This window comes from Trachurus japonicus, chromosome 2 (genome assembly GCF_045865225.1).
Source record: "Trachurus japonicus isolate A0001 chromosome 2, Traja_1.0".
Taxonomy (NCBI): domain Eukaryota; kingdom Metazoa; phylum Chordata; class Actinopteri; order Carangiformes; family Carangidae; genus Trachurus; species Trachurus japonicus.
This window is the reverse complement of record NC_140908.1, coordinates 11757897-11782191: the sequence shown is the minus strand read 5'-3', so window position 1 is coordinate 11782191 and position 24295 is coordinate 11757897. Positions and strand designations below refer to the sequence as shown.

Genomic DNA, 24295 nt, shown 5'->3' with positions numbered 1-24295 from the left:
TTTCAACCAAGAGCACTTTTGACTGAGTCAAGTCTGGTGTACTACTGCTTGGTTGGAACGAAGACCTGCAGCCACATGGCCTGGTCTACAAGCATCAGGGAATGCGACTTTGCTCAAAGACCAGGCATTTTACATCTTTTACTTCAGGTTTTTATTCATTTGATGTGTTTGTTTCACTCTATCTTTGTCTCTTTTGCAGGTTTTCAACCCTGAGCTGACTGGCTACCATGTGCTTCTACTACTGCCACCTCTACTTGGTAAGAAACACTCAAAGCATACACAAATCTTTACTTACTTCCCCATGCAGTCACACAGTTGCCTCCATCTCTTTCAGTCTGAAAGACAAAGGACACATTCAACATGAGTTGCAGGCGGAAGCGTCAGGGTATGCGACTTTGCTCAAAGACCAGGCATCTTACATCTTTTACTAAGGTTTTTTATTTATTTGATAGTGTTTGTTTCACTCATCTTTGTCTCTTTTGCAGGTTTTCAACCCTGAGCTGACTGGCTACCATGTGCTTCTACTACTGCCACCTCTACTTGGTAAGAAACACTCACGGCATACTGTTGAATATACACAGCAATCTTTTACTTACTTCCACAAGACACATTGTCTTTCAGACTGAAAGACAAAGGACACATTCAGCATGAGTTGCAGGTAGTCCTGTCTAACACTGCTTGTCCATGTTCTCTCTTTCAGGAGCTGCTGTCCACCTTGAGTCCAGAAGAACTTCACCACCTGGTTCAAAGAAGACATTGAAGACTCAACAATGTTAATCGTGTGGAAATGCTTGAAATCCATCTCTGGTTTGTGCTTCACTGGGTGAGTCGGCCATCTTGTAGACCAGGCCATGTGGCTGCAGGTGTTTGTTTCAACCAAGAGCACTTTTGACTGAGTCATCTGGTGTGATGCTGCTTGGTTGGAACAAACACCTGCAGCCACATGGCCTGGTCTACAAGATGGCCGACTTACCCAGTGAAGCACATGGCACAAACCAGAGATGGGATCAAGATTAAACAATGTAAAGTTGTAAATGAAAATAAAAACCTAATAAAAATTTAAGTTTTGTATCTTTCATATATTTAAAACCTTCTTTGTGATTAATGTAGCTTGTTTTTCTGTGGTTCACCTCATTAGTATAGGTTGTATGGCCTTAGTAACTGTACATACCAAAGCTATGGTCAATACATGTGTTTTAAACAATTTATTGCATCTTGCCTTATTGTTTGTTATACTGTCACAGACTCATTTACTCAAGCTGTCTCTAATTTGACACAACGAGGTGACGTCCTCCAGCAGGGCCATGGAGCACAGATCTTACTTCAGGTTACTTATTTTCATTTACAAACAACTTTACATTGTTTTGATCCCATCCCTGGTTTGTGCCATGTGCTTCACTGGGTAAGTCGGCCATCTTGTAGACCAGGCCATGTGGCTGCAGGTGTTTGTTCCAACCAAGCAGCAGTACACCAGACTTGACTCAGTCAAAGTGCTCTTGGTTGAAACAAACACCTGCAGCCACATGGCCTGGTCTACAAGATGGCCGACTCACCCAGTGAAGCACATGGCACAAACCAGAGATGGGATCAAGGTTAAACAATGTAAAGTTGTTTGTAAATGAAAATAAGTACAAAATAAAAACCAAACCTGAAGTAAAGACGTAAGATCTGTGCTCCATGGCTCCTGGAGGACGTCACCTCGTTGGAGTGTCAAAGGAGACATCTTTGAGTAAATGAGTCTGTGACAGTCAAATACATAAACAATAAAACAAGCAATAAGGCAAAGATGCAATAAATTGTTTATATACACTGCTCAAAGAAATAAAGGGAACACTTAAACACATCTTAGATCTCAATTAATGAAATATTGCAGTTTAAAATCTTTATTCAATATATAGTAGAGTGTGTTGAGAACAAAATAACATAAAAATGATCAATGTAAATAAATATTATCATCCCAGGTTGATTTCACATGATATACTTGGAGTTACAATGTGTTGTTTAAGTGTTCCCTTTATTTTTTTGAGCAGTGTATTAAAACACATGTATTGTTGACCATAGCTTTAGTATGTACAGTTACAATCAGGTCATATACAAACCTATATATACACTAATGAGGTGAACCCCAGAAAAACAAACTAGCATTAATGAGAAATAAAGAAATGCTCTTACTGCTGTGCAGACAGTCAGTCAGCTCCTCCTGCTTCATCTTCAGTGTGATGTTCACAAACACCTCTGACTCTCCACCTGGGACAACACATACACAAAAACATTTAGTCACACTCATCCTGACATTTAGAAATGTTTGAGCTGCAACACTTCAGCTACAAATCACACTTACATTGTGTTTTCTCCAGAAACATTGAGGTGGTCACTCCTGGCTCCAGCTGGTGGTTTGGCGCCATCTGCTGGTCAAAGCAGAGAATTACACCAGGTTAGTTTTAAATCACAGAAAACCAGTTTACATTGAAAACATGAATAAAGTTGACAAACACTTTCTTATTATAATTTGCACACGGACACTATGAGGATAGAAAACAAATATTAAAGATTGTAGGCTGGAGAAAAAAAAATTGCAGCAAATATTGTGTTAAAAATAAAGAGTTTTACATAAAGTGGCTGTAGTTTTTACTTTTACTACAATGTAAAACAACAACAACACACAATCTAGTTCTGGTAGATAACTAGAGTGGTCACCCAACCATGTTCACATGTTGACATCATGAGACCAAGACAACACTTTGATCACATTGATCAAGTTATTGACACATTGAGATTTTTGTTGCATATAGCCACCACTGTAGTTAGCTTTTGTTTGAGATAAACGTAAATCCTTCTATCGTGATAGAACATCACTGTGTAGCATGAACTTTTTATAGGGATATTCTTGTCAAATATCCTTAAACCTTTTGTGAATAATATATAGTATAAATATATAGCCTACTCATGCATTGTATATTCAAAATAAACCACAGTGAGTATGAGTTGAATCGTGAACTCATCACTCATCATCTTTGTCTTTACAAACAGTGTAAAGACATTTCCAGATGTTTTATCAAATCACTCCTTTCTTATTGGACACAAACATTAAGAGTCAACTAATTCAATCATGTTCCTGACATGGCAACGCTGAGTGAAGTTTACAAAGACAGAGGAACAGCTTCCTGTTCGGCCTGCTGCTAGCTGCTAACAGTTAGCTGCTAACTGCTAGCTGCTAACTGCTAGATGCTAACAGTTAGCTGCTGTCTCTGTGACCGTTGACCATGGATGTAACGTTATTATCATGCCGCTAACGTCTCTTTCTACGTCAACACGTCTCCGCGGTTTCAACAGCTTCTTCATAAACTTATCTCTTTTCACTAGTGAAGGTTTTTTTTTTTTTATCTCACTTACGGTGAGTTTGAGCGAAGTTCACGGCGTCTCAGGTGGTCTTCAGGTGTGTTTACCGCACGCAGGTGAATCAGGAAGTGAAGCGGAAGCTGCTGCGGCTGTGACAGCAGCGCCCCCTGGCGGCGAGGAGGAGAGACACCCAGCTACAACCACTGACATAAAAATTATGAAGGAACATAGGAAGTATATCCTTTTTTGTTTCCTACATATTTTCATGTTTCATGTTGGTGAACTTCTTCACCAACATATTTATCTTTGTCATTTTGCTCAAAAACAATATTATCAACAATGATGACAGCAGCTGGACAAACAAAGAATAACAGATGATGAAGTGACAGAGGACAGAGGAAAAGTACAAGACACACGTACATGAACAAAGATGCTCCTGAGACTGGAGACAGCTGCATATACATTAACTATTATAGTACATAATAGTACACATTTCTTATATTGTATAATATATATATACTTTTTCATGTCATGAGTCAAAGTGTTCTTCATCAACATGTTTGTCTTTGTCATTTTGCTCAAAAACAACATTAACAATGATGACAGCAGCTGGACAAACAGAATTACAGATGATGAAGTGACAGAGGACATACTGACCCCCTCCAATGGTAGCCACACAAAAAAATGATAAAGACTATTGATGATTTGTTTATCATTAACTGTTGAAGTGCGTGCATGTGTGTGTTTGTTACCGAGACACCACAAACACCACAACTGCATTTCATGTTTATTGAAACTGACACTGAAGAATACAGAGATCAATAAATCAAAAGCAGATAGGCTACACAGTGAAAGACTGAAACAAGAACGTGTCAACCAGTGTGTAAAAAATAAAGCATAGGACACACAAGGTTAAATAAAACATTGCATATGATAGGGAACTACTTTCCTTTTGTTTTCTTTCTTTATTTTGTTTCCTGTCATTCTCCAGTCCAGAGGGCGGCGGTAAAGCTCCTGTAAGTTGGTTGCCAAGTTACGCTACGCTACGTCACCGTTTACGTTACGCTACGTCACCGTTTACGTTGTAAACAAGGAAGTGGCTTGCGAATGTGCCATGGCTGTCTACAGCTGCAGCTAACCCTCGCAGCATCAGTCTGCGTCCTTAATGAGGGACATTTGCGGGGTTTTGTGAGTAAAACGGACTCAAAAAACGCTAAACAACTACAACAAGGTGTCAAAATCTGAAGCTTTTACCTGAAGCGGTTTACGGAGCTGCAGCAGCCGCCGAGCTAACATGTGCAGCACCGGCTTCCCCACGCCGGACTACTCCCACGCTGGACGAGGAGCCTTCCGAGATGTTTACGAGCCCGCGGAGGACTCTTTCCTCCTGATAGACGCCCTGGAGAAAGACGCAGAGCGGCTGCAGTTGCTGAGGTCTCAACTCGCGCTCACACTCGGCTCTACTTTGTTCCCAGGGCCGGCCCTAGGATTTTGGTGGCCCCCTAAACAAGATTTTTTGTTTGTGGCCCACTATCTAAAGCTCAAACACCAAATCACTACTTAAAACTGAAAACAGACATGTTTATGACCTCTGAGGTTTGAGGCCATTTTCTTGACTTTTACATATTTTCTTAAATTTATCATACTTGCAGATGTAACAATACTCAAGTGTTTTATGTCTAAATATTAGAACCTCCACTGTAAGCACACTGAGGCCAATTTGTCCTATAAAACACTGTATAAAGAAATCATTTCGGCCAAATGCTGGAAATTTGAGGTCTGCTTTTTGAAAAATGTCAAATCCCTTGTGAAAACACACCTTCAGTCATGAGAATGAACTGTTTTGGTGCTTGAAATAGGATATGAATACAGTAATAGATACAGTAAGTGTAGAAAACAAGTCTAAAATGAAATTTATTAAGATTCTGCCATTCTATTTTCACCAAATGTCTCAAATGTGAGATAAAAAAAAGCTGAATATTGACTTCAAATGACATATAAAGCTCATACCCTCAGGATGTTTAAATGACTTGAATGAACCCCGGTACCTTTCTGATCATGTGGCCCCCCACACAACCGCATAGAGTGTTTTGTTCTGATTGTTCCCTTTAGTTCCCACACATCCTAAAATCCTAAAATCTCGTTGTTTCTCGCTGCTTCTTCCAGCCCCTGCGTGTGTTTGGAGGTCGGCAGTGGCTCTGGAGTGGTGTCTGCGTTTCTGGCATCAGTAGTGGGACCTTCCGCTGTGTACATGTGAGCCACAGCATCTGTTTTATCAATGTGTATTTTCAAAAGCATTCTGGACTGATGTACAGCATTATATAAGGACAATAACAGGACAAATAATAAAATAAATCTAGATGATTATACAGTTTCTTTTTGTACAATTAATCCTGATGCTTGGGAAATTTCATATTCACAAGAAAAAATGGACAAACTGTAAACCAAATGCTGATGTTTTTATTTATTATTATTATTTTTAAATTATCTATGTTTGTCTGATATGTATGTCTGTATGATCTATAATTAATTTTAAAAAAGACAAAAAAATCACACTACCCTAAAGAAAAAAAAAACATGTGAGCGACATGCCCATCTAAATCAAACGTGTAACAGTACGGAGATGGAGAAATAACCATTGAGCATGTTTGTCTTGCAGTTGCACTGATGTCAACCCTGCAGCAGCTCAGTGCACAGCAACGACAGCTTCCTGCAACAGTGTGTCATTGCAGCCTGTCGTCACAGACCTGGTGAGGCTTCTACAACTTCTCACATGCTGCGGTTTCAACTGTGCAGAACCATGTGTAACTATTTACACGTCCTTTCAGGTGGAGTGTCTTCTGCCTCAGCTCAGCGGGGAAGTGGATGTCCTCCTGTTCAACCCTCCCTATGTGGTGACACCGCCAGAAGAGGTGCTTCAGCTCTGCTTCAGCTCTGCTCAGTTACCCTTGGATGGTGTGTGGGAGGATTTTAACCATGAGTCTTGTCTTTCAGGTTGGCAGCAGAGGGATCGAGGCGGCCTGGGCTGGTGGGACGAGAGGACGAGAGGTGACCGACAGGTTTCTGCCCTTGGTTCCACAGCTGCTGTCCAGTAAAGGATTGTTTTACCTCATTACCATTGCTGAGAACGATCCAGGTGGGTTTTGATATTTGTTAAAGGGATAGTAGCATTTTTTTTAAAGTAGGGTTGTATGATCTACAAATAGCCCCTAAGTACTTTAATTGCAGTAGAGGACTCTCTGCACTCCTCCCGTTAGCAACGCCAACCCATAGCCCTGCCCAGAGATTTACAACATACATTGTTGTGAACAGTACCAAAGAAACGGCCTATTTTCGTGGCCTAAAAGAGGTTTTACGTGAAAAAAAATACACAGTTCCATTGTTCACTATAATATAATTTTTTCCAGCCCCTCAAAGTGCAGGAAAAACACAGTTTTTATTTGGAGCTAACCGAAAATAGGCCGTTTCTTTGGGTCTGTTCACAACAATGTATGTTGTAAATCTCTGGGCAGGGCTATGGGCTGGCGTTGCTAACGGGAGGAGTGCAGAGAGTCTTCTACTGCAATTAAAGTACTTAGGGGCTATTTGTAGATCATACAACCCCACTTTAAAAAAAATGCTACAATCCCTTTAATGTGATTTCATGAAGTGTACCAAGCAAGTTTAACCACCTTTTTCCCCATTTTCTCTCCAGAGGAGATCATCCATCTACTGAGGAAACACGGCTTAGAGGGAGAGTCGTGTTTGTCCACCAGAGCTGGGAATGAGAGACTGTCCGTCCTGCGTTTCCGCAGAGTTCGAACATGAACTTAATTATGGAAGGATCACACACAAGCAGTTTGAACCACGGAGGAGTGAAAGGACATATTTTCGAGGATCTTCTGCAAGGATGCAACTGAATAAACAGTTCCTTCTGAGACATTATGGCTTTTTCCAACACACACATGTTGACATAACACCGCTGACTGCATTCTCCCTGACACTTTTTAATGACAATTCATTTTTTAAACAACATGCTCCCCACAAACACCATCACAAGTCAGACCATCATGCCTTTTTTCTTCTCAAGAAGTTAATTCCAGTGCAGACAAAACTCTATAATTTCTCTCTAAGGTACAAGTGGAATGTAATTTGTGTTTCAAGTAAGATGCCCCTTCACAGTAGAAGTTGAAACGCTACCATTCATCATTTCAGCAAATAGTATTAGTAGTAAAATAGTAAAAAGTTACCGTGACCTTAGCTGATGTTTTTTTTGAAAAACAGTAAACATGTTTTCTATTCATCCCCTGCCTTGTTAGTGTTGTAAAACCCGTTGTATGTAACAGAACTAAAGTGAGTCACGTGACATTTATGCAGACTTGCACGTGATGTGTCCGTCCTCTCCGAGCCGGACGGCGCCGCTGGCCACCAGCTCCAGGGCGGCGGGGAAGGCCCGGTGCTCGGCCTCCCGGATTCTGTCGGACAGAGTCTCCTCGGTGTCGCCGCTCAGCACGGGCACCGCCTCCTGCACCACGATGGCTCCCGCGTCCACCTCCTCCTAAACACACACACACACACACACACACACACACACACACACACACACACACTTTAGTTCATGCACTGCAGGTCTTTGCTTCGTAGTTTGGCGGCTGAGGTTTCTTTTTTTTTTTTTTTTTACTTTATTTTTATTAAGTCATTCAATTTACAATATAATGGAGAAAAAGAAAAAAGGAACAAGAAAGAAGAACAAGGAAGAAAGTGCACAGACGGAAAAATGTACGCAAATATATCGTTACACAGGGAAATATATAACAATATGTATATAAGCGGTAGGTCCAGGGTTTAGAGTTACTTCAATCATTTTTGTTCTGTTTATCCACAGTCTACTCTTCTTGTCAGAACAGGACTAAACCATTCACACACTAGTGTACAACAAGACTGAGAGAGCACATCAAATAGGACAGTAGAGGGCACTGTACTCAAGCAAAAAAATAAATAAGTAAATAAATAGAAAAATAAAAAGATAGAAAACAGAGCACAAGTTGTGATAGTGTCACTTATTCAGGATGAGCTGTCCATTTCCTCCACAATACAGTGAATTTGTCCATGTTCAAGTTCAAGGAAAAAGTCAGTTTTTCCATGTTATATATTTGTTTCACAATTGCAATCCACTCCTCTTTAGATGGGGACTCTTTCGATAGCCATCTTCTCGTAATAGCTTTTTTACCGGAGACCAACATTATTTTAATCAAATAATTATCAGTAACACTGATTGTGGGGGAAATATTACCAAGATAAATTGTACAAAAATCATATTTAATCTCAAAGCCCAATATTGAATTAATTTTCACCACTACATCCCGCCAGAAAGAATGTATAATCGGACAGTCCCAGAAGACATGGAAATGGTCTGCCTGTGCGTTTCCACACTCTGGCGGCTGAGGTTTCCACGGTAACGTCAGACTTACTGCTACGAAGTGGACGGTGCAGCCGGCAACCCGCACCCCGGCCTGCAGGGCCTGCTTCTGGGCATTCACTCCCTTGAATGATGGCAGCAGGGACGGATGGATGTTCAGCAGCTTTCCTGTAAGAGTGTAAGAGTATAAACACCCTGCTGTTCTGACTTGAAGGGATGGTTCAACATTTTGGCAAATTGGCCCATTGCCATAATCTCTATAGTTTTAGGAGTAGGGTTGTTACCTTTAATTGTAGCATTTTTGTTTTCGAGGCAAATGCAGAGACTGCTTGCTAAAAAAACGCATGAATTCACCTCAAAAACAACTTTGTCTCGTAACGTTCTGTTATTATCTCATAGTGTGGTGAATGTGCAGGTTACAACTTGTCCACCAGAGCATTTTGGAGTTGCTGGATTGTGTATTTGATGAGTTTGATAAACCAAGAAATCCCATTAGCGTCCGTAGCGTAGCTCTGAACAGCTCACGGCTCTGCTCCACCATTCTAAAAATAGCTTGCACCAACAATTAAAGTTAACAAACCTACTCCTAAAATGTTGAACTATCCCTTTAACAGTGTAAATGGAGGCAAAACAAGAGTCCAAAGCTGCATTTACACACCGTTCCACTTCTTGACGAAAGTTCCCGTGAGGATCCTCATGAACCCAGCCAGACACACCAGCTCCACCCCGAACTCCTCCAGCACTCGATCGATGGTGCCGTCGAACTCGGCTCGGCTGCCGTACAGTTTGTGATCCACCACCTGGTTGGAAACAGATCCACAAGCTGGATTTTCTCATTCATTAAATCCTAAAAGATTTAAAGTTTTATGATTGTAATTGTATCAGTACTCGTGTCTGGATGCCAGCCAGCGATGCTCTCTTCAGGCCCTGAACTCCAGGCCTGTTGGAGATGACCACCGCTATCTCTGCAGAGCTGGACGGACGCTTGACCTGCTCGATCAGAGCCTGAAGGTTGGTGCCTGAGACACGGGGGGAAGTTTTAACACACGCATGATGGACAAAACATAAAAAGTCCATTTTATGGATTGATATTGTGTACAGCATCTATGTAATGGAAAGAATTATTTTTTTATTTATTTAAAAGGGACAACGAGGAGTTTCTATTTGGTTATAAACACACACTTGTTAATGGGCCCATTTTCGATAAATATATTGTTTTGTCTCTATCGTTACTTTGTTATTTTAATTAATGGTGGAAATGCTGGTCGAGCCGACCAGTGTTTCCTTACTTTCGGTTTTCGCGGACGCTCATGAGAATAACACCGCCGTATTGCCGTTTATGGTCGGGACTACGAAGGTAACTGAACCTCTTTGAACCTTTGACTTTAATTCTTGATGGATGAAAACATGAGTCCGTCTTGTCTCATAAATGTAGTGTGAAAACGCTTCGCTTTTCCAAAACTCCTTGTTGTCCCTTTAAGAACACAAAAAGAGGTATTTATTGGTAATTGGCAAAAATGGATTACATATGTCTCTACCATAAGACCGGACTTCAGGTAATCTCAGACTGGACTATCAGAATATTTTTATGTATTTACTTTATTTTTTTTCCTCTCGATTTCTCGACTGGAGGTGTTTACCAGTCCCCTTATGTACGCTTTTACTTTCCCCTTGATACTTTTGTACACATTTATAGGTCTTCATGTTGATTGTTATAAAATAAAAAATAAAAAGTAAATGACAAAAAAAAAGTCCATTTTAAATAGTTAGAATTCTTGGTTTCAACACACCTGTGCCAGAGATGAGTACAGCCACTTTTGTCTTCTTGCATGGCGTGCTGATATCTCCATGGCAACCATTATTTTGCTTCACGCCCAGCTCTCCACTAGAGACGGGTCCTGCATTCAGCAGGCTGTGTTTCAGGTTACGAACCACCACAGGTTCTGCCCCTTCAAAAACAAACCCAATATAACTCTATAGGTTACCACAGTCCATACGTTCAGTATCTGACACCGTGCTGCGTTCAGGGTCTCACCTGGTTGCCTGTGGGTCAGTGAACCCACAATCCAGGCGTCTTCGTAGGCTTGAAGCTGGCGCAGAACCCTCTGAGCATCCACGGGGCCGACCACCAGCACCGCCCCCAGGCCGCAGTTGAAGGTGCGCGCCATCTCCTCCTCGCTCAGACCCCCCGCTGTGTGGAGCCAGGAGAACACCGGGGGGATGCTCCACCGAGATGCATCTGAGACAAAAAGTGTGAATGGGTCAGTGACAAATAAGGTTGGCAAGATAAGAAATTGAGAAATATCTTTGAAAAAATGTTTTAAAAGCATGCATCAGATCTGTTAAATTGTACATTTTGTATTCATGTTGTTTTTATGACATCAACAGAAGTAAGAAAGCCCTGAAAATATCAAATGGAAGATAAGTATTAATTATTTTATCCACCTACAGTGGATTTAAGTGTAGGTCTACTATAAAAATTTATTTATTTTTCTTCAGAAAACTTTAAAATGAAATAGATTTTTGACAATTTGACAATACTGAGCAGGACATAAACCTAAAAACATCACTTTTCTTCTAAATAATGTGACAAATTATGTAAAAACTGTCAAGAAACATTGCAAAAAGTAAGAGGTTAGATTTATTTTCCTGTATATAGTCAGATTATGTTTAAAAAAAAAATACCGGTTACACCACTTGACATTGGGTTGCATCCCGTCACTGACCCAGATATAAAATTATAATGCCGTGGCCTTAAATAACAACAAGTGACCTCTACATCTACAGGGAAAGACTCCCAGGAATACATTAAAAGGAGATGGAGGGGGATGTATGTGTGAATATAATAATACCTCTTGTATTGACCTCACTGTGCACAAAGGTCGTGCAGCCATAAATATCTACAGGAAACTGTCTTGATTCCTGTTTTTCACCTCATGAGGAAAGCAAAAATAAAACTGCTTTCTATAAAATGCAAATGCGGCTTCATCCAGAGGCACAGCACCTTTTACAAACTGTCGATGCCAACGTTTTTATATGCTTATGCTGCATATAAAGATCACTGTGCGTCTAAGAGTGTGTGTGCACCACCCTTTCATCTCACCTAAATCAACTGCCAGCTCCTGGGGCAGCACCCGAGGGATGTTCTCCAGAAGTCCGCCCCCTGTGATGTGTGCGTAGGCTTTGACAGCACCGTTGCGCAGCACTGGCAGGAGCAGGCGACTGTAGATCTTTGTTGGTGTGAGCAAAACCTCCCCTGGAGGCACAACATCAGTCAGACGGGGAGAGTTGAGAGTTGAAGTCAAGGCTGCGATTGAAAAATTTGAAAAAGGATGCAAAACAAAAAGGTGGTGGCGCTGGTGGACTTACCCACGGTCCGTCCCTCTTGGCCAAAGGGAGCCGGGGAGCTGTAGCCCAGCTGGGCCCTCTCCAGGACTTTACGCACCAGGCTGAAGCCGTTGCTGTGCACCCCAGAGGAGGACACTCCGATCAGCAGGTCGCCCTCGGCGATGGCCCCCAGTCTGGGCAGCAGCGCTCCTCGCTCCACCGCGCCCACGCAGAACCCGGCCAGGTCGTACTCCCCCGGAGCGTAGACGCCCGGCATCTCTGCCGTCTCACCTCCTGCACGCCGACAGAGACACAGATGGAGGTTTTGCAATATAAGTCGCAGATGATTTCACACTTAAAGGAGAATTCCGGTCATTTTCTAAATAGCTCTAGGTCCCTGAGTGCTACCATAAGGAAAAGACCGGGGAAAATATGTTCAGCCAGGACCTAGCTCTCCTCCTGCTAGCTGCACTACACTGCAGTTAAACAGCAAAGTAATAGGGGCAAAAACTGTGACTTAAGCCTCTATTATGCTCAAAATATCACTACACATGCTTTGCAACATCCACCAGTGCCTTAACACACAACACTGACTGTGTATAAACTCCGTTAATATGAGAAAACAGTGTTAACGTGTGTTTTTATCATGCTAGCTTCCTAGTTGACTGTTGAGCACATGCCCAGTCTCCATCGGAAGAAGGAGAATATGTTCGGATCTGATGATGAAGAGATGGAGGAACATTTTGAATTTGATGGTTGTGCGTGTTTGTTTGAACCAGAATAGATAAGGAGCAGTCTGCACTGATATGGAAACAGTCCCGCACTCGATAGTCGACGAGGAAGGTCTACCAAGGCAGCTAGCATGATAAAAACACACGTTAACACGGTTCTCTCATATTAACAGAGTTTATGCACAGTCGTGTTGTGTGGTAAGGTGTTGCAAAGCACGTGTAGTGACATTTTGAGCATAATAGAGTCCAAAGTCACAGTTTTAAAGTTCTGCCCCCATTGCTTAGCTGTTTAACTGCAGTGTAGTGCAGCTAGCAGGAGCAGAGCTAGGTCTGGGCTGCACATATTACTCTCAGGTCTTTTCCTTATGGCAGCACTCAGGGACCTGAAGCTGTAGAGCGTTATTTAGAAAATGACCAGAATTCTCCTTTAATCTCCTCACTCTCCTCAGTCTCTCACCCAGCAGAGCGCAGCCGGCCATCTCGCAGGCCTTGGCGATGCCGCCGACCACCGCGGCCGCCACGTCCACGTCCAGGCTGCCGCAGGAGAAGTAGTCCAGGAAGAAGAGCGGCTCGGCGCCCTGAGCCAGCACGTCGTTCACACACATGGCCACCAGGTCCTGACCCAGACCGCCATGCTGCCGGCACGCCTGGGCAATCTGATCACAACAAAAAAGCAAAATAAGACTCAAATAAGACTAAATAAACTGGAGAATATTAAAGCTCTTCACTCTCAGCAACAATGAGCTGCATGTGTTCCCAAGAGTCCTTGAATTAATCCAGGATCTTTCACACTTTAAATGAATTTGTATTTCTGTTCAGGGGGTTTAAGAAGCCGCAGTCTGAACCTTTGAATCTCTGTGCAGATAAGCTCTCTCCCTGCTGCTGCTGCTGCTGCTGCTCTGCTGTTTCTGAGCCAAATGTGGAGCCAATTTTAAACGGTTATTACCAAAGCCATTTTGGACGGAGCGGAGAGGTTTGACCGCTTTCATTAGATTCTCATTTGTTCCAGGACTTTTTGCAATTACAACAAGTCACAGATTGAACAGTGACAAATGACAGTGGTGTTTGCGTGAAAAATACTCTAAAAAAAAAGAATCGTGGACTCACCTTCAGCTTTGTCCCCACTCCGTCTGTCCCAGACACCAAAACTGGGTCAACAAATCCTGCGGCCTTCAGGTCAAACAGCCCGGCGAAGCCCCCCAGGTCTGCGTTACACCCTGATGCCAGGAAAAAACAAACAAAAAATACCAATTACAGGCTTTTTTTCTGATGTTTGTATTTCTGCAGCAAACAAGACATAATCAGAATCACTGCAATTACATCTACAATAGCCAAACAGCTCAGTTATTTGTTTGCTAATGGGAAAACCGTTTCAGTCTGCTGCTTAAAACAGGAAAACATCGTCTCTGCCTGACGGATCACGGAGCCGTGGAAACCAGGGAACACTTTTTCTCAGAGTGCAGTTTTTGTTTGACACAAGCTCAAAGTCAGGAGCATTTAATCATTGTTCCAATGCACAATAACAAGATGTTTTCTTGCACGGTCTTTGTGGATGAAATTGAAATTACCGCTGCGAGAAGTCGCCTTGGCCAGAGGCTTGATCATCTCCACCAGCTTGTTACCGGCGGCGATGTCCACTCCGCTCTCCTTGTAGGTCAGACCTCTGTCAGAAACACAGTTTGATTCATGCAGATGGAACAGGAAGAGGAAGAAGTCTCTAGAAGAGTTTAAAAGTCTTAACTCAGGAGGGGATTTGTGATTGATGCAGATTAGAGCACATTGCAAATCGATGGAATTAAAGAAACAACTTAGGACACAGGTACATCCGATTCCACAGTCAAGTTTATTATTCAGAAACATACGACTTACAAAAAAAGAAACAAAGGGAATGTTTCAGTGTTGTTTGTGTGTGTGTTTAGCCTCACACACACCTGTGTTGGTTCAGGTGGGCGATGGCGCGGTGGCCGATGTCGCGGCGGTACACTGCGCCCGGGAAGCCGATGGCGGCCGCGCCCTGATTGGCCGTCTGCAGGGCCGCCTCCAGGGACGAGCTGACCGCCGTGACCGTCAGCACCCGCCCGCCGCTGGACACCACGCCTCCGTCCTTCAGGGCCGTGCCGGCGTGGAAAACCTGCACCCCTGTGTCCTGGACCTCGGATAAACCTGAGGCAGAACTGATGGTTAAAGGGATAGTAGCATTTTTTTTAAAGTGGGGTTGTATGATCTATAAATAGCCCCCAAGTACTTTAATTGCAGTAGAAGACTCTCTGCACTCCTCCCGTTAGCAACTCCAGCCCATAATAGCCCTGCCCAGAGATTTACAACATACAGTGTTGTGAATGGACCCAAAGAAACGGCCTATTTTCTCGGCCTAAAAGACGTTTTACGTGAAAAAAAATACACAGTTCCATTGTTCGCTATAATATAATTTTTTCTAGCCCTTCAAAGTGCAGGAAAAACACAGTTTTTATTTGGACCTAACCAACTCACGTATCCCTCCGCCCAGGGTTAGCGCCCGCCGATCAGCAGTTGGTTAGGTCCAAATAAAAACTGTGTTTTTCCTGCATTTTGAAGGGCTGGAAAAAATTATATTATAGCGAACAATGGAACTGTGTTTTTTTTTTCCAGGTAAAACCTCTTTTAGGCCACGAAAATAGGCCGTTTCTTTGGGTCCATTCACAACAATGTATGTTGTAAATCTCTGGGCAGGGCTATGGGCTGGCGTTGCTAACGGGAGGAGTGCAGAGAGTCTGCTACTACAATTAAAGTACTTAGGGGCTATTTGTAGATCATACAACCCCACTTTAAAAAAATGATACTATCCCTTTAAAACAAGCTCCGCCCCCCATCCCATCCCATCCACCCCATCGTCCTCCTTTGGTGCCTCGGTGTCACATCTACCTGTGATCTCCACTCCTTTCTTGTAGGAGCCGGGGTAACCAGCGCTGGCCATCACCACGGTGACCGCAGAGCTGTCCTGCTGCCACAAGGGGGCGTTGGCAGCCAGTTTACCGTTCATGGTGTTCAAGATCACCTGGTACAGGTCGCTGTTCAGCAGCGGCAGCAGCACCTGACAGAGAGACGGTCAGAAACTACATATAGACTTATATAATGTCACACTGATGATGGAGGGGGGGGGGGGCTCACCTGACACTCAGGGTCTCCGAAGCGACAGTTGAACTCCAGCACCTTCGGGCCCTGCTTGGTCAACATCAGGCCTGCATACAGCACACCTACACACACACACACATGAGATGTTCAAAACAAAGAGCTTTGTGGTCTTTGGAGAGGGACATAGGACATAGGAGATCCTCTTGATCGGTCCTGGTGTGATTGTGTCTATTATTAACCTCAAGTCTTTTTTACCAGCTGCCATTTGGCTTTTTAACTACAGGAATCATGAGCCTGGCTTCTCCTAACTTCTGTAATCATGTGATAGTGTCTCTTCCTCCTTTTTAAAAATCTTATCTTAGACCTTGCTACTTTTACTTCTTTTTAAAGGTGTACAGAAAAGAAAATTGAATTTGAGCCCACTCTGGATCATAAAATTAATGTAATAACTCATCTATCAGACGATGTAGGCCAAACTTTGTGCAAAATTCTATTTTTGAGTAAATCCAGGCTGAAAGTGTGTATTTTTTTTCTCCGCATTGGATAATGCAGGCGCACGGATTGTACGTCAGCCTGTACACGATTCATCAGCCACTGATATTGGATCTGTCATCCGTCATTCAAACGTCTGAGACACACACACACACACACGGAGCTCGGGCTCGCCCCAAACTTTGAATATCCCGCCCGCTCGATAACGACCAATCAAATTCGTTTTCCTTACTCGGGTAAACTCGTGTTGCAGCTTGTGACAACTCGGTGCGACAAACAGGACAAACGGCCATTTCTGTACACCTTTAAATCTTATTTTAGACCTTGCTGCTCTTATTCACTTACACATGTAAGTTGTGCAATGTTGTTGTTGTTATTGTGTATTTTTGTTGATGATGCGTGTGTGTGGTCTTGTGTTGTCATCTGCTGCTGGTAACATTGTAATTTCCTGCAAAGGATTAATAAAGTATCTTTAACTTTAACTTATCATATCCGTGTTTGTTATAAAAAAACTGAATATAAACAACTTAATAAGGTTAATAAATTCTACAGTCCCCACCCAGACCTACAGTACCACTTTGTACCGTCTCTACCGTTGTAGAGCATGTGCACATGCATTGTCCAGTTTCAGTCCGATTGAGGCGTATACATGCTGAAGAAAATTAATTTCCAACTGCATTATCTGGGTGTCTTAATCAGAGTTGAAGAACTCTGATATTAGTCAGACTAAGGTGTTTACATGCACTCAGTTGTCCAGTTATAGTCAGATAGTCAGGTAATAATTTGTTTTTTTCAAGTGTCATGTAAACGTACTGACTGGTAGAACAACAAGACAAACGAACCAGGTGTTTCTGAAATGTCTGTTTGACTCCGAGTTATTTTTAATATGTCATTGTGACAATGCCAGATAACTAAAAAAGGTATTTTATAGAATTAAATAGAGTGCAAACACACACATAGACACATAGACACACACACTAGATGAAGAACACTTGCCCACATAAGGAGTTCCCTCTTTCTTCATCCCGTCCACCGTCTTCTGCAGGACCGTCTCTCTGATCTGCTGCAGCAGCTCCTCACTGACCTGCACAGGACCCACAGAAGAGAAAATATATACTAATATATACTGTATCGCCATTTATTTTAACTGGTTACAATAAAGCAGGACTAAATGTCAGGCCGGTACCTGAGGGGTGGGGCAGTAGGCGCCCATGCCGCCGGTGTTGGGCCCCAGGTCACCGTCCTGCAGCCGCTTGTGATCCTGCGCCGGAGGCATCGGTGACACCGAGGAGCCGTCGCTGAAACACAGACACTGCAGGAGGAGGAGGAGGAGGAGGAGGAGGAGGAAGAGGAGGATTAACAGCCTGTCAGTTTATCAAGTTGGACTGAGAGTTGGCGCAAATGTGTTTCACTCACAGACACTTCCTCTCCCTCCAGCAGCTCCTCCACCACCACCGTCTCCCCTGCAGCTCCGAACGCTCGGTCCTGTCAACGGCAAACATCTGATTCGTCTGTTGTTTCCGTACAAATACAGACTTGTAGCAGCTTTAAACACACTTTCAGAGTCTAGAGTGTTTATTATTACAGATGACGGCTTTCCTTCTGCTCCAGTAAAACGTCTTGGTGGAGAGATTGACATACTGTACATTGTTAAAGGTAAACAGGAGGAGTTGGCTTGTATTTGGGAATCATTTATGTCATTCCTGACCAATGAAACAGATGACACTGTCTGAATAACAGGTTATGAAATTATCCTGCCTTTTATTTTATTTTATTTTAATTTAATTTAATTGTATTTTATTTATTTATTTTTGTCCCATTTATTCTTATTTATTTAATTTACTCCATTAGTCTGATGTCTGATGTCACTGTCTATTTGCTTTTTTATTTTATTTTTTTGTCTGTTCGAGTTGATATGGGTGAAAATGTTTGTGCATTTAATGTTGAGTAGGGGTGGGTATTGCCAAGGACCTCACGATACGATACGCATCACGATACTTGAGTCACGATACGATACTGCGATATCCAAATTTTGCGATATATTGCGATATTCTACATAGTTCACTGAAAAATGTAAAAGGCATTATGCATCTTAAAATCCGAGTTGTATGTACATCAGATGATAGTGATAATTTATGGGACAAAATGAGTCAAAACAATGTAATTCAAATTATCCATGCCGTTTTATACAAGTGCAAGTTACAACAACATATTTGCATGTACAACACACTGTCTGAGGTAGCAGTACAGTGACACCTCGCGGAGCAGAGGTGCGGAAGTTGTACTGGATTTACGTCTGAAACATGATTTATTATTTGAAAAAAAAATTATAAAATATTTAAATACTGAATATCGATATCGTATCGCGATATAAAGTATTGCGATATATTGCCATATCGATATTTTTGCCCACCCCTAATGTTGAGTTTGAAATGCATTTGAAATTTCAATAAAAAATATTGTTAAAAAAAAATAAAAAAACATCTTGGTACCTTCATGATGTCCATCACAGCCTGACAGGCCTCGTCCTGGTCCTTGGCCACGATGACGCCCTTCCCAGCAGCCAGACCACTGGCTTTCACCACCAGTGCAGGGAAGTCAGCTCTGGAGACCCCCCCCCCAAAAAAACACAATGACACCCCCTCTCAGTCCTCATCTCCTCACAGGAAGCACATCTGGAACAGCTGCTGCGTCGCCGATATAAAAAGGCAGTGCACCATTTAACATTTGGCGACTGCTATTGTCTGGGAATGGGTTTGGGATGTGTATAGATGAAGGCTGTCAGGATGTGGCAGCTGTTGTTCTTGATGTGACCAGAGAAATGACTTTCAACCGAGCACAAAGGAGTTTCTTTGTTTACAAAAGTCACAACTCCTCGTCGTTCTGTGTGTAATGTTGTGGCGGGCGCTCTCATATGAAAAACAATCATCACCTCTTAGATCATTAACTCATGAAACCATCTGAGAAACAAAACTTCAGTGAAGATTTCTATGATGATACAATTGTCTGTGTTTAATGGCTCTGAAAGACAAAACTCCACCATGTTCCTGCTGGAAACTAAAAAAAACTCTGGATAAACAGTTTGCATGTGGCTCCTTCTCTCCTCCGCTAATTACACATTTGTTTAAATCGGCGTGATACTGACGTGCGGATGTAGGTGCAGGCCTCCTGGGGGTCGGTGAAGGAGCCGTAGCGGGCCGTGGCGATGCTGTGACGCTCCATGAACGCCTTGGAGAAGCTCTTGCTGGCCTCCAGCTGCGCGGCTTTGGCCGAAGGTCCGAAACACGGCACTCCGGCCGCCGTCAGGTCGTCCACCATCCCTGAGACGCACACAGAGGATTATCTTATTTTTTATTTGGATGTTTATTTAACAGGGACGATACATACAACATTGCCACAAAGAATGAAAAATGCGATGCATACAAGACGTCTAGCTTCAGCTAATTTGCAGTCTTTGTCCCTGGTCAGGCTAAAGAAGGATAAAAGATACTGAATACAATAAGTGCAATAATACAAATACATTTAGATAAAGAAATTGCACAAATTAAATACATTAAACATTAGTAAAATGCTGTATTGACAGTGACTTGAGAGAAGTTAATGTTCACATTTCTGCTGCTGCTTAAGCCAATGTTTAGCTCTAGCACTAAACATCTTTAATTCTGTTTGGGATTTGATTTCTGGTGGTAAAGAATTCCATAGGTGTGTATCTACGCAGCACTGAAAGGGATGACTGACCCAATGTTGTCCTGCATCTTCGAATTTTACAGTTTTGCTTGCTCATGCTCCTTGTCATTGTCCCACAGTTGTCTGATTTAGTAAAAATCTGTGACATCGCTTGATTAGATGATGGGAAGGATGGAAGAGAGACTCAGGTACGACTTCTGAAGCTGGTGTTATTTATTTATTTTTTTTTATTTAGCCTTTATTTAACCAGGTAAAAAGACCCGTTGAGATCACAGTTGACTTACCTGCTGCCAGCGGGACCTCGGGTCCGACCACCACCAGCCCCACATGATGGTCCTTACAGAACTGAGCCAGGATGGTGTGGTTGCTCACCGACACCTCTGCATGCAGGAAATCAAAGGTTCAAACTGTTTAGGATTCATTCACACGTCTCAGATACTGATTCTTATTAACTATGAGTAATCCCCCTTAGAGAAAAACCACATGAACTTCACATGTGCAAAATTTGGTACATGTGAATCACGTTATTTGGGAAACATGTGGTTTTCGGCCCAATTTTATGTGACTCACATATGAATTCCCATTTGAACTTATTTTCCACATGTGGAAAATGGGTTCCCATGTGCAAAATTTTTCACATGTGTAATCACGTGAAGTTTATGTGTTTTTTCTCTAAATATGTTTAGGTTTCACACAGCTGATTGGACAAAAGCAGTTACAATTTATTGATATAGTATATGTTTTTATGTAGTTTTAATATTTACTGACATTTTAGAGACCAAACAGTGAAACACCAACATAATAGACACTCCAGTCAGTAGCAGAAGTGGTGATGGTGATTGTTTCAGTATAATATTGACTAGAAACATTTAATTAGACTTTAGTACACTGTTTTGGTCAAATTAGCTACAATTGTAACAGTGAATAAAAAGATGGGAAGTCTTGGAAATAACAAAAACTTGGGATGAAGATTCAATATAGTTTAATGTTAGTTTTCATTCTTTTTTTGGGGTTGCTATAGAGTGAATTACTTAATCATTTATTTATATGAGTTATGATATGAATTTATGGTGCTTGTATTAATAAAAGTGAGAGATATGTAGTATGCACATACTGATGATATGTTTTGATCTATTTCTATGTCATTAAATGCATGTTTTGTTGTAGATGTGTGTTGTTGAATATGTTATGTTGTTTTGTGTGTGTTTGCATATATAAAAACACAGTGAATATGAACTTCAGAGCCTTCTGTCGCTGTTCACCAGAGTTGCTGATCTTCCCGCAGCCGGCCGTGCCGGCGTTCCCGGGAGCCACCAGCACCTGCTGCACCTGTGGCGACTGAGCCAGCTTCCATGCCAGCGCGTGCTCCCGCCCGCCGCCGCCGACTACCAGCACCCGTTCTGCCATGGCACCTGGCGTGACGGAGGAAAAACAAAGATGTCTTATCATGTAGCGTTCAGTCACAGTCACAGTCACACCCTCCACAGAGCATCCAGCGCCTCTCCTCTCCTCTCCTCTCCTCTCCTCTCCTCTCCTCTCCTCTCCTCTCCTCTCCCTGTAATTGTCCGCACAGCTCTTAATGGCATGCAGAGGCTGACCTATGACGAAAGGAGTTTCTAAAGCTGCGAAGACGCGTTGACCTTTGCCGAGGCCTGGGGTCTTAAATTATCTTGTAATGCCACACAAACAGGGACCCAATCAACTAGAACAAAAACACCAGTCGACAATTAAATGGCATGGTCACCAGGCAGGACAGAGTCAGCAGCTACTGAAAACAAGGGCTCATTTGCATAGAAAAACAAAACCATTATCAGGCTGATATACAGTAAAGCGCTCGCAGCCGCCTCTGTTTGGCAAAGCAGCGCCTCGATCTCTTAGTGACTACATCTCAGTTTTGTCTGTAAACCAATTTTCTGTGAAGCAAATGTTTCTTTTCTTTTCTTTTTTGCATTATGTTGATTCTAGAGGGAGGCAGATTCACACAGAGACCTCATCTGGTTCATTTGTGATATTTGCAACCATCTAATTTGTTTGTGGTTTGATAACAAAAATGTGTTTGAGAGGATTTCACACTCAAAGTGAAGAGAAAACGCTGCTTATCTGCAGTAACACATGACGAGTGCCACTCAATGTAAATTCGCTCAGCGGAGAACAGCGGTTGTCACGACCCCATGATTCAATGACTTAACGTTGACAAAATAATGTTGATACAACACTGTTTCAATGATTCTTTGCTATTTGGGCACACACTGGTGGTCAATGTAATCTAATCACTGGGATAAACACTTGAATGGGTTTAATTGCGGTCCATGATTCAGAATTTCCAAAAAAAGTAAGAAAAGTGACTTGTTATATTCAAATTTGCCTAAAAGTTTAATTAAAAAAATACAACTCTATCAAGAGCTTTGCATAAAAACAGTCAAATATAAACTGCAAACACTTGTGTGCGCCTTTTAACCCCAACAACTCAAACAAAACGGGGTCAGAGTTCAAGCCATCTCCATCTGCTCTAACATGAAACCTGTGCTGCTGTGACTATTATTGTGCAATTGGACCTTTCCTACAGAAAAAGTCCTGATCGTGCAGAGACGTTGTGTAAAAGCTCTCTTCGACACCAACTGAGAAAGTTCAGTACAAAAGGTTCAGTGTTGCACAGTGGGTGCACATGTTAAACAATTAACCAAATCACTGGTTGGGATTGAAATCACTCCACTCATGTGACTCACATGTCAGACAGCAAATCAAATGCATGAGTCTGACAAAAGCAGGGTTTTAAATACCCCTTTAGAGAAAACTAGCATGCACCACAGGGAAGTTTAACCTTTTCTCTTTACACTGGACTCCACTGGTAAAAGACTACACCCTGGAAACTGAATTAAGCATAAATCAAAATCTTGTGTTCCAGTTGTCACAGTGTGCAGCATCAGTATGGTGTAAAAACACATGCATGCTTTAGCTATACATGTAGTGAGAGGTGTCTATTTTCTGGTGCATTATCTCAAAAAGGTGAATGTCTAGTATAAGATGAACCAGATTGTGTGGTTTTTGCAGCACAAACCATCAAAGTCTATGTAAAAAAAACAGTTGGAACTCCAACATGACAGGCAGCTGCTAAATCTACATTAACACGTGAACTCGTGGTGAAATGATTATGAAACATGCTGCGCAATGGAAAACACTCACCTTACCTGTGTGTGTTTGGGAATAGTGTGAAGCAGGAACTAGCCGGAGCCCGGATCAGGTCAGTCAGAAGTGTCTCCTCAGCTCTGCGGACTGACCATGGATGCAAACTGTTACCACACACACTCACACACTCACACCGTCCCCGCACCACGTGGATTCAATAAATCTGGGATGTGCAGGATAAAGCAACGCATCGCTGCACGTGAGGTGGATTTTCTGCAAAGCGCTGGACAACTTGACAGTCAAACATGTCACTGTTCTCTGTTTCATTATATAAACTGTGTTTCTCACCCTTTTTTCTGCCGATCCAACTGTTTTCCCAACTTCTTTGGATTTGGATTTTTCCAACTTCCTAGGGAGCAACGACCCAGTGCATCATGGGAATTGGAGTCACTTAAAATTGCAACGCCAGGGAGACGCAAAGCTTTGTTTTTTTTTCTCATTTTCCTCAAAAAGAATGTATTTGTTGTGTATCTGTTGGCAAATAAACTTCCTTTTCTGTTTCAGTTTCAGTTTCAGTTTTAGTTTCCAATCCATCTTTTTCCAGGAAATAGATTAGTCCATTTATCTGCAGATGAAAACAGATTTCTGGAAAGTCTGTGGATATTTTCATTCTTCCAGGAAGTCATCATTATCTCTGGGCAACATTGAATCGAATTGATCAACTTGTACAGTATTTGTCCTAGTCACACCGATGTGTTACAAACTGATGAAGCCTCTTGGATAAGAAGCGAAACGTCTTCCAAGTCCAGTTTCCTTCGATTCAATTGTTTTATGGCACAAAACTTTGTGATAGATGGAAAGAAAGGCATTTATATAATGACATAAATACATAATCACCACAGCCCAGCTTCTTGTACACAAAGCCTTGCATTTTTATACAACCTCAGAAATCTCTTTTCTTGTTGTCTCATTCCCTGTAATTTATTTTTTCCTTTAGTTATGATGTTTGTTCTAAAACAAAAAACAGAAACTGGTTCACACCCGAAAGGTCATAGGTCAGATCGCCTGAAAGGGTCACAAGATA

The 24295-nt window shown here is 42.2% G+C and overlaps 2 protein-coding genes and 1 long non-coding RNA gene across 3 annotated transcripts; 1 reads left to right on the top strand and 2 right to left on the bottom strand.

Annotated features, from left to right (window-relative positions):
- Positions 1–596: 596 nt before the first annotated feature.
- On the bottom strand, positions 597–3508 carry LOC146990911 (uncharacterized). Its single transcript, XR_015037961.1, has 4 exons — positions 3394–3508; positions 2342–2405; positions 2173–2247; positions 597–739 (listed from the first exon to the last, which is right to left on the bottom strand). It is a non-coding gene; the product is annotated as an uncharacterized LOC146990911 (long non-coding RNA).
- A 1075-nt stretch (positions 3509–4583) lies between these two features.
- hemk2 (HemK methyltransferase 2, ETF1 glutamine and histone H4 lysine) lies at positions 4584–7346 on the top strand. Its single transcript, XM_085801147.1, has 6 exons — positions 4584–4773; positions 5506–5592; positions 5999–6089; positions 6168–6251; positions 6334–6475; positions 7034–7346. The coding sequence occupies exons 1-6, from the start codon at positions 4634–4636 to the stop codon at positions 7144–7146; spliced, it is 657 nt and encodes a 218-aa protein (XP_085657273.1). The 5' UTR covers positions 4584–4633; the 3' UTR covers positions 7147–7346.
- Positions 7347–7410: 64 nt separating this feature from the next.
- gart (phosphoribosylglycinamide formyltransferase) lies at positions 7411–23655 on the bottom strand. Its single transcript, XM_085801161.1, has 23 exons — positions 23560–23655; positions 23274–23358; positions 21348–21497; positions 20370–20465; positions 19544–19718; positions 18891–19002; positions 17815–17883; positions 17585–17710; positions 17395–17482; positions 15943–16028; positions 15697–15865; positions 14727–14958; positions 14364–14458; positions 13903–14012; positions 13253–13451; positions 12107–12358; positions 11841–11993; positions 10773–10976; positions 10528–10686; positions 9626–9756; positions 9396–9537; positions 8790–8905; positions 7411–7876 (listed from the first exon to the last, which is right to left on the bottom strand). Exons 3-23 carry the CDS (start codon positions 21490–21492, stop codon positions 7688–7690), a joined length of 3048 nt encoding a protein of 1015 aa, XP_085657287.1. The 5' UTR covers positions 21493–21497; positions 23274–23358; positions 23560–23655; the 3' UTR covers positions 7411–7687.
- Between the last annotated feature and the right edge of the window lie 640 nt (positions 23656–24295).

Coding starts and splice junctions, on each gene's coding strand:
- gart (XM_085801161.1), bottom strand. CDS start 21,492: ATGGCAGAACGGGTGCTGGTAGTCGGCGGCGGCGGGCGGGAGCACGCG. Junction 12,359..13,252: donor GGCCGGCTGCGCTCTGCTGG/GTGAGAGACTGA, acceptor GTCGGCGTGCAG/GAGGTGAGACGGCAGAGATG. Junction 10,687..10,772: donor ACTGACCCACAGGCAACCAG/GTGAGACCCTGA, acceptor TTGTTTTTGAAG/GGGCAGAACCTGTGGTGGTT.
- hemk2 (XM_085801147.1), top strand. CDS start 4,634: ATGTGCAGCACCGGCTTCCCCACGCCGGACTACTCCCACGCTGGACGA. Junction 4,774..5,505: donor GAGCGGCTGCAGTTGCTGAG/GTCTCAACTCGC, acceptor TGCTTCTTCCAG/CCCCTGCGTGTGTTTGGAGG. Junction 5,593..5,998: donor GGACCTTCCGCTGTGTACAT/GTGAGCCACAGC, acceptor TTTGTCTTGCAG/TTGCACTGATGTCAACCCTG.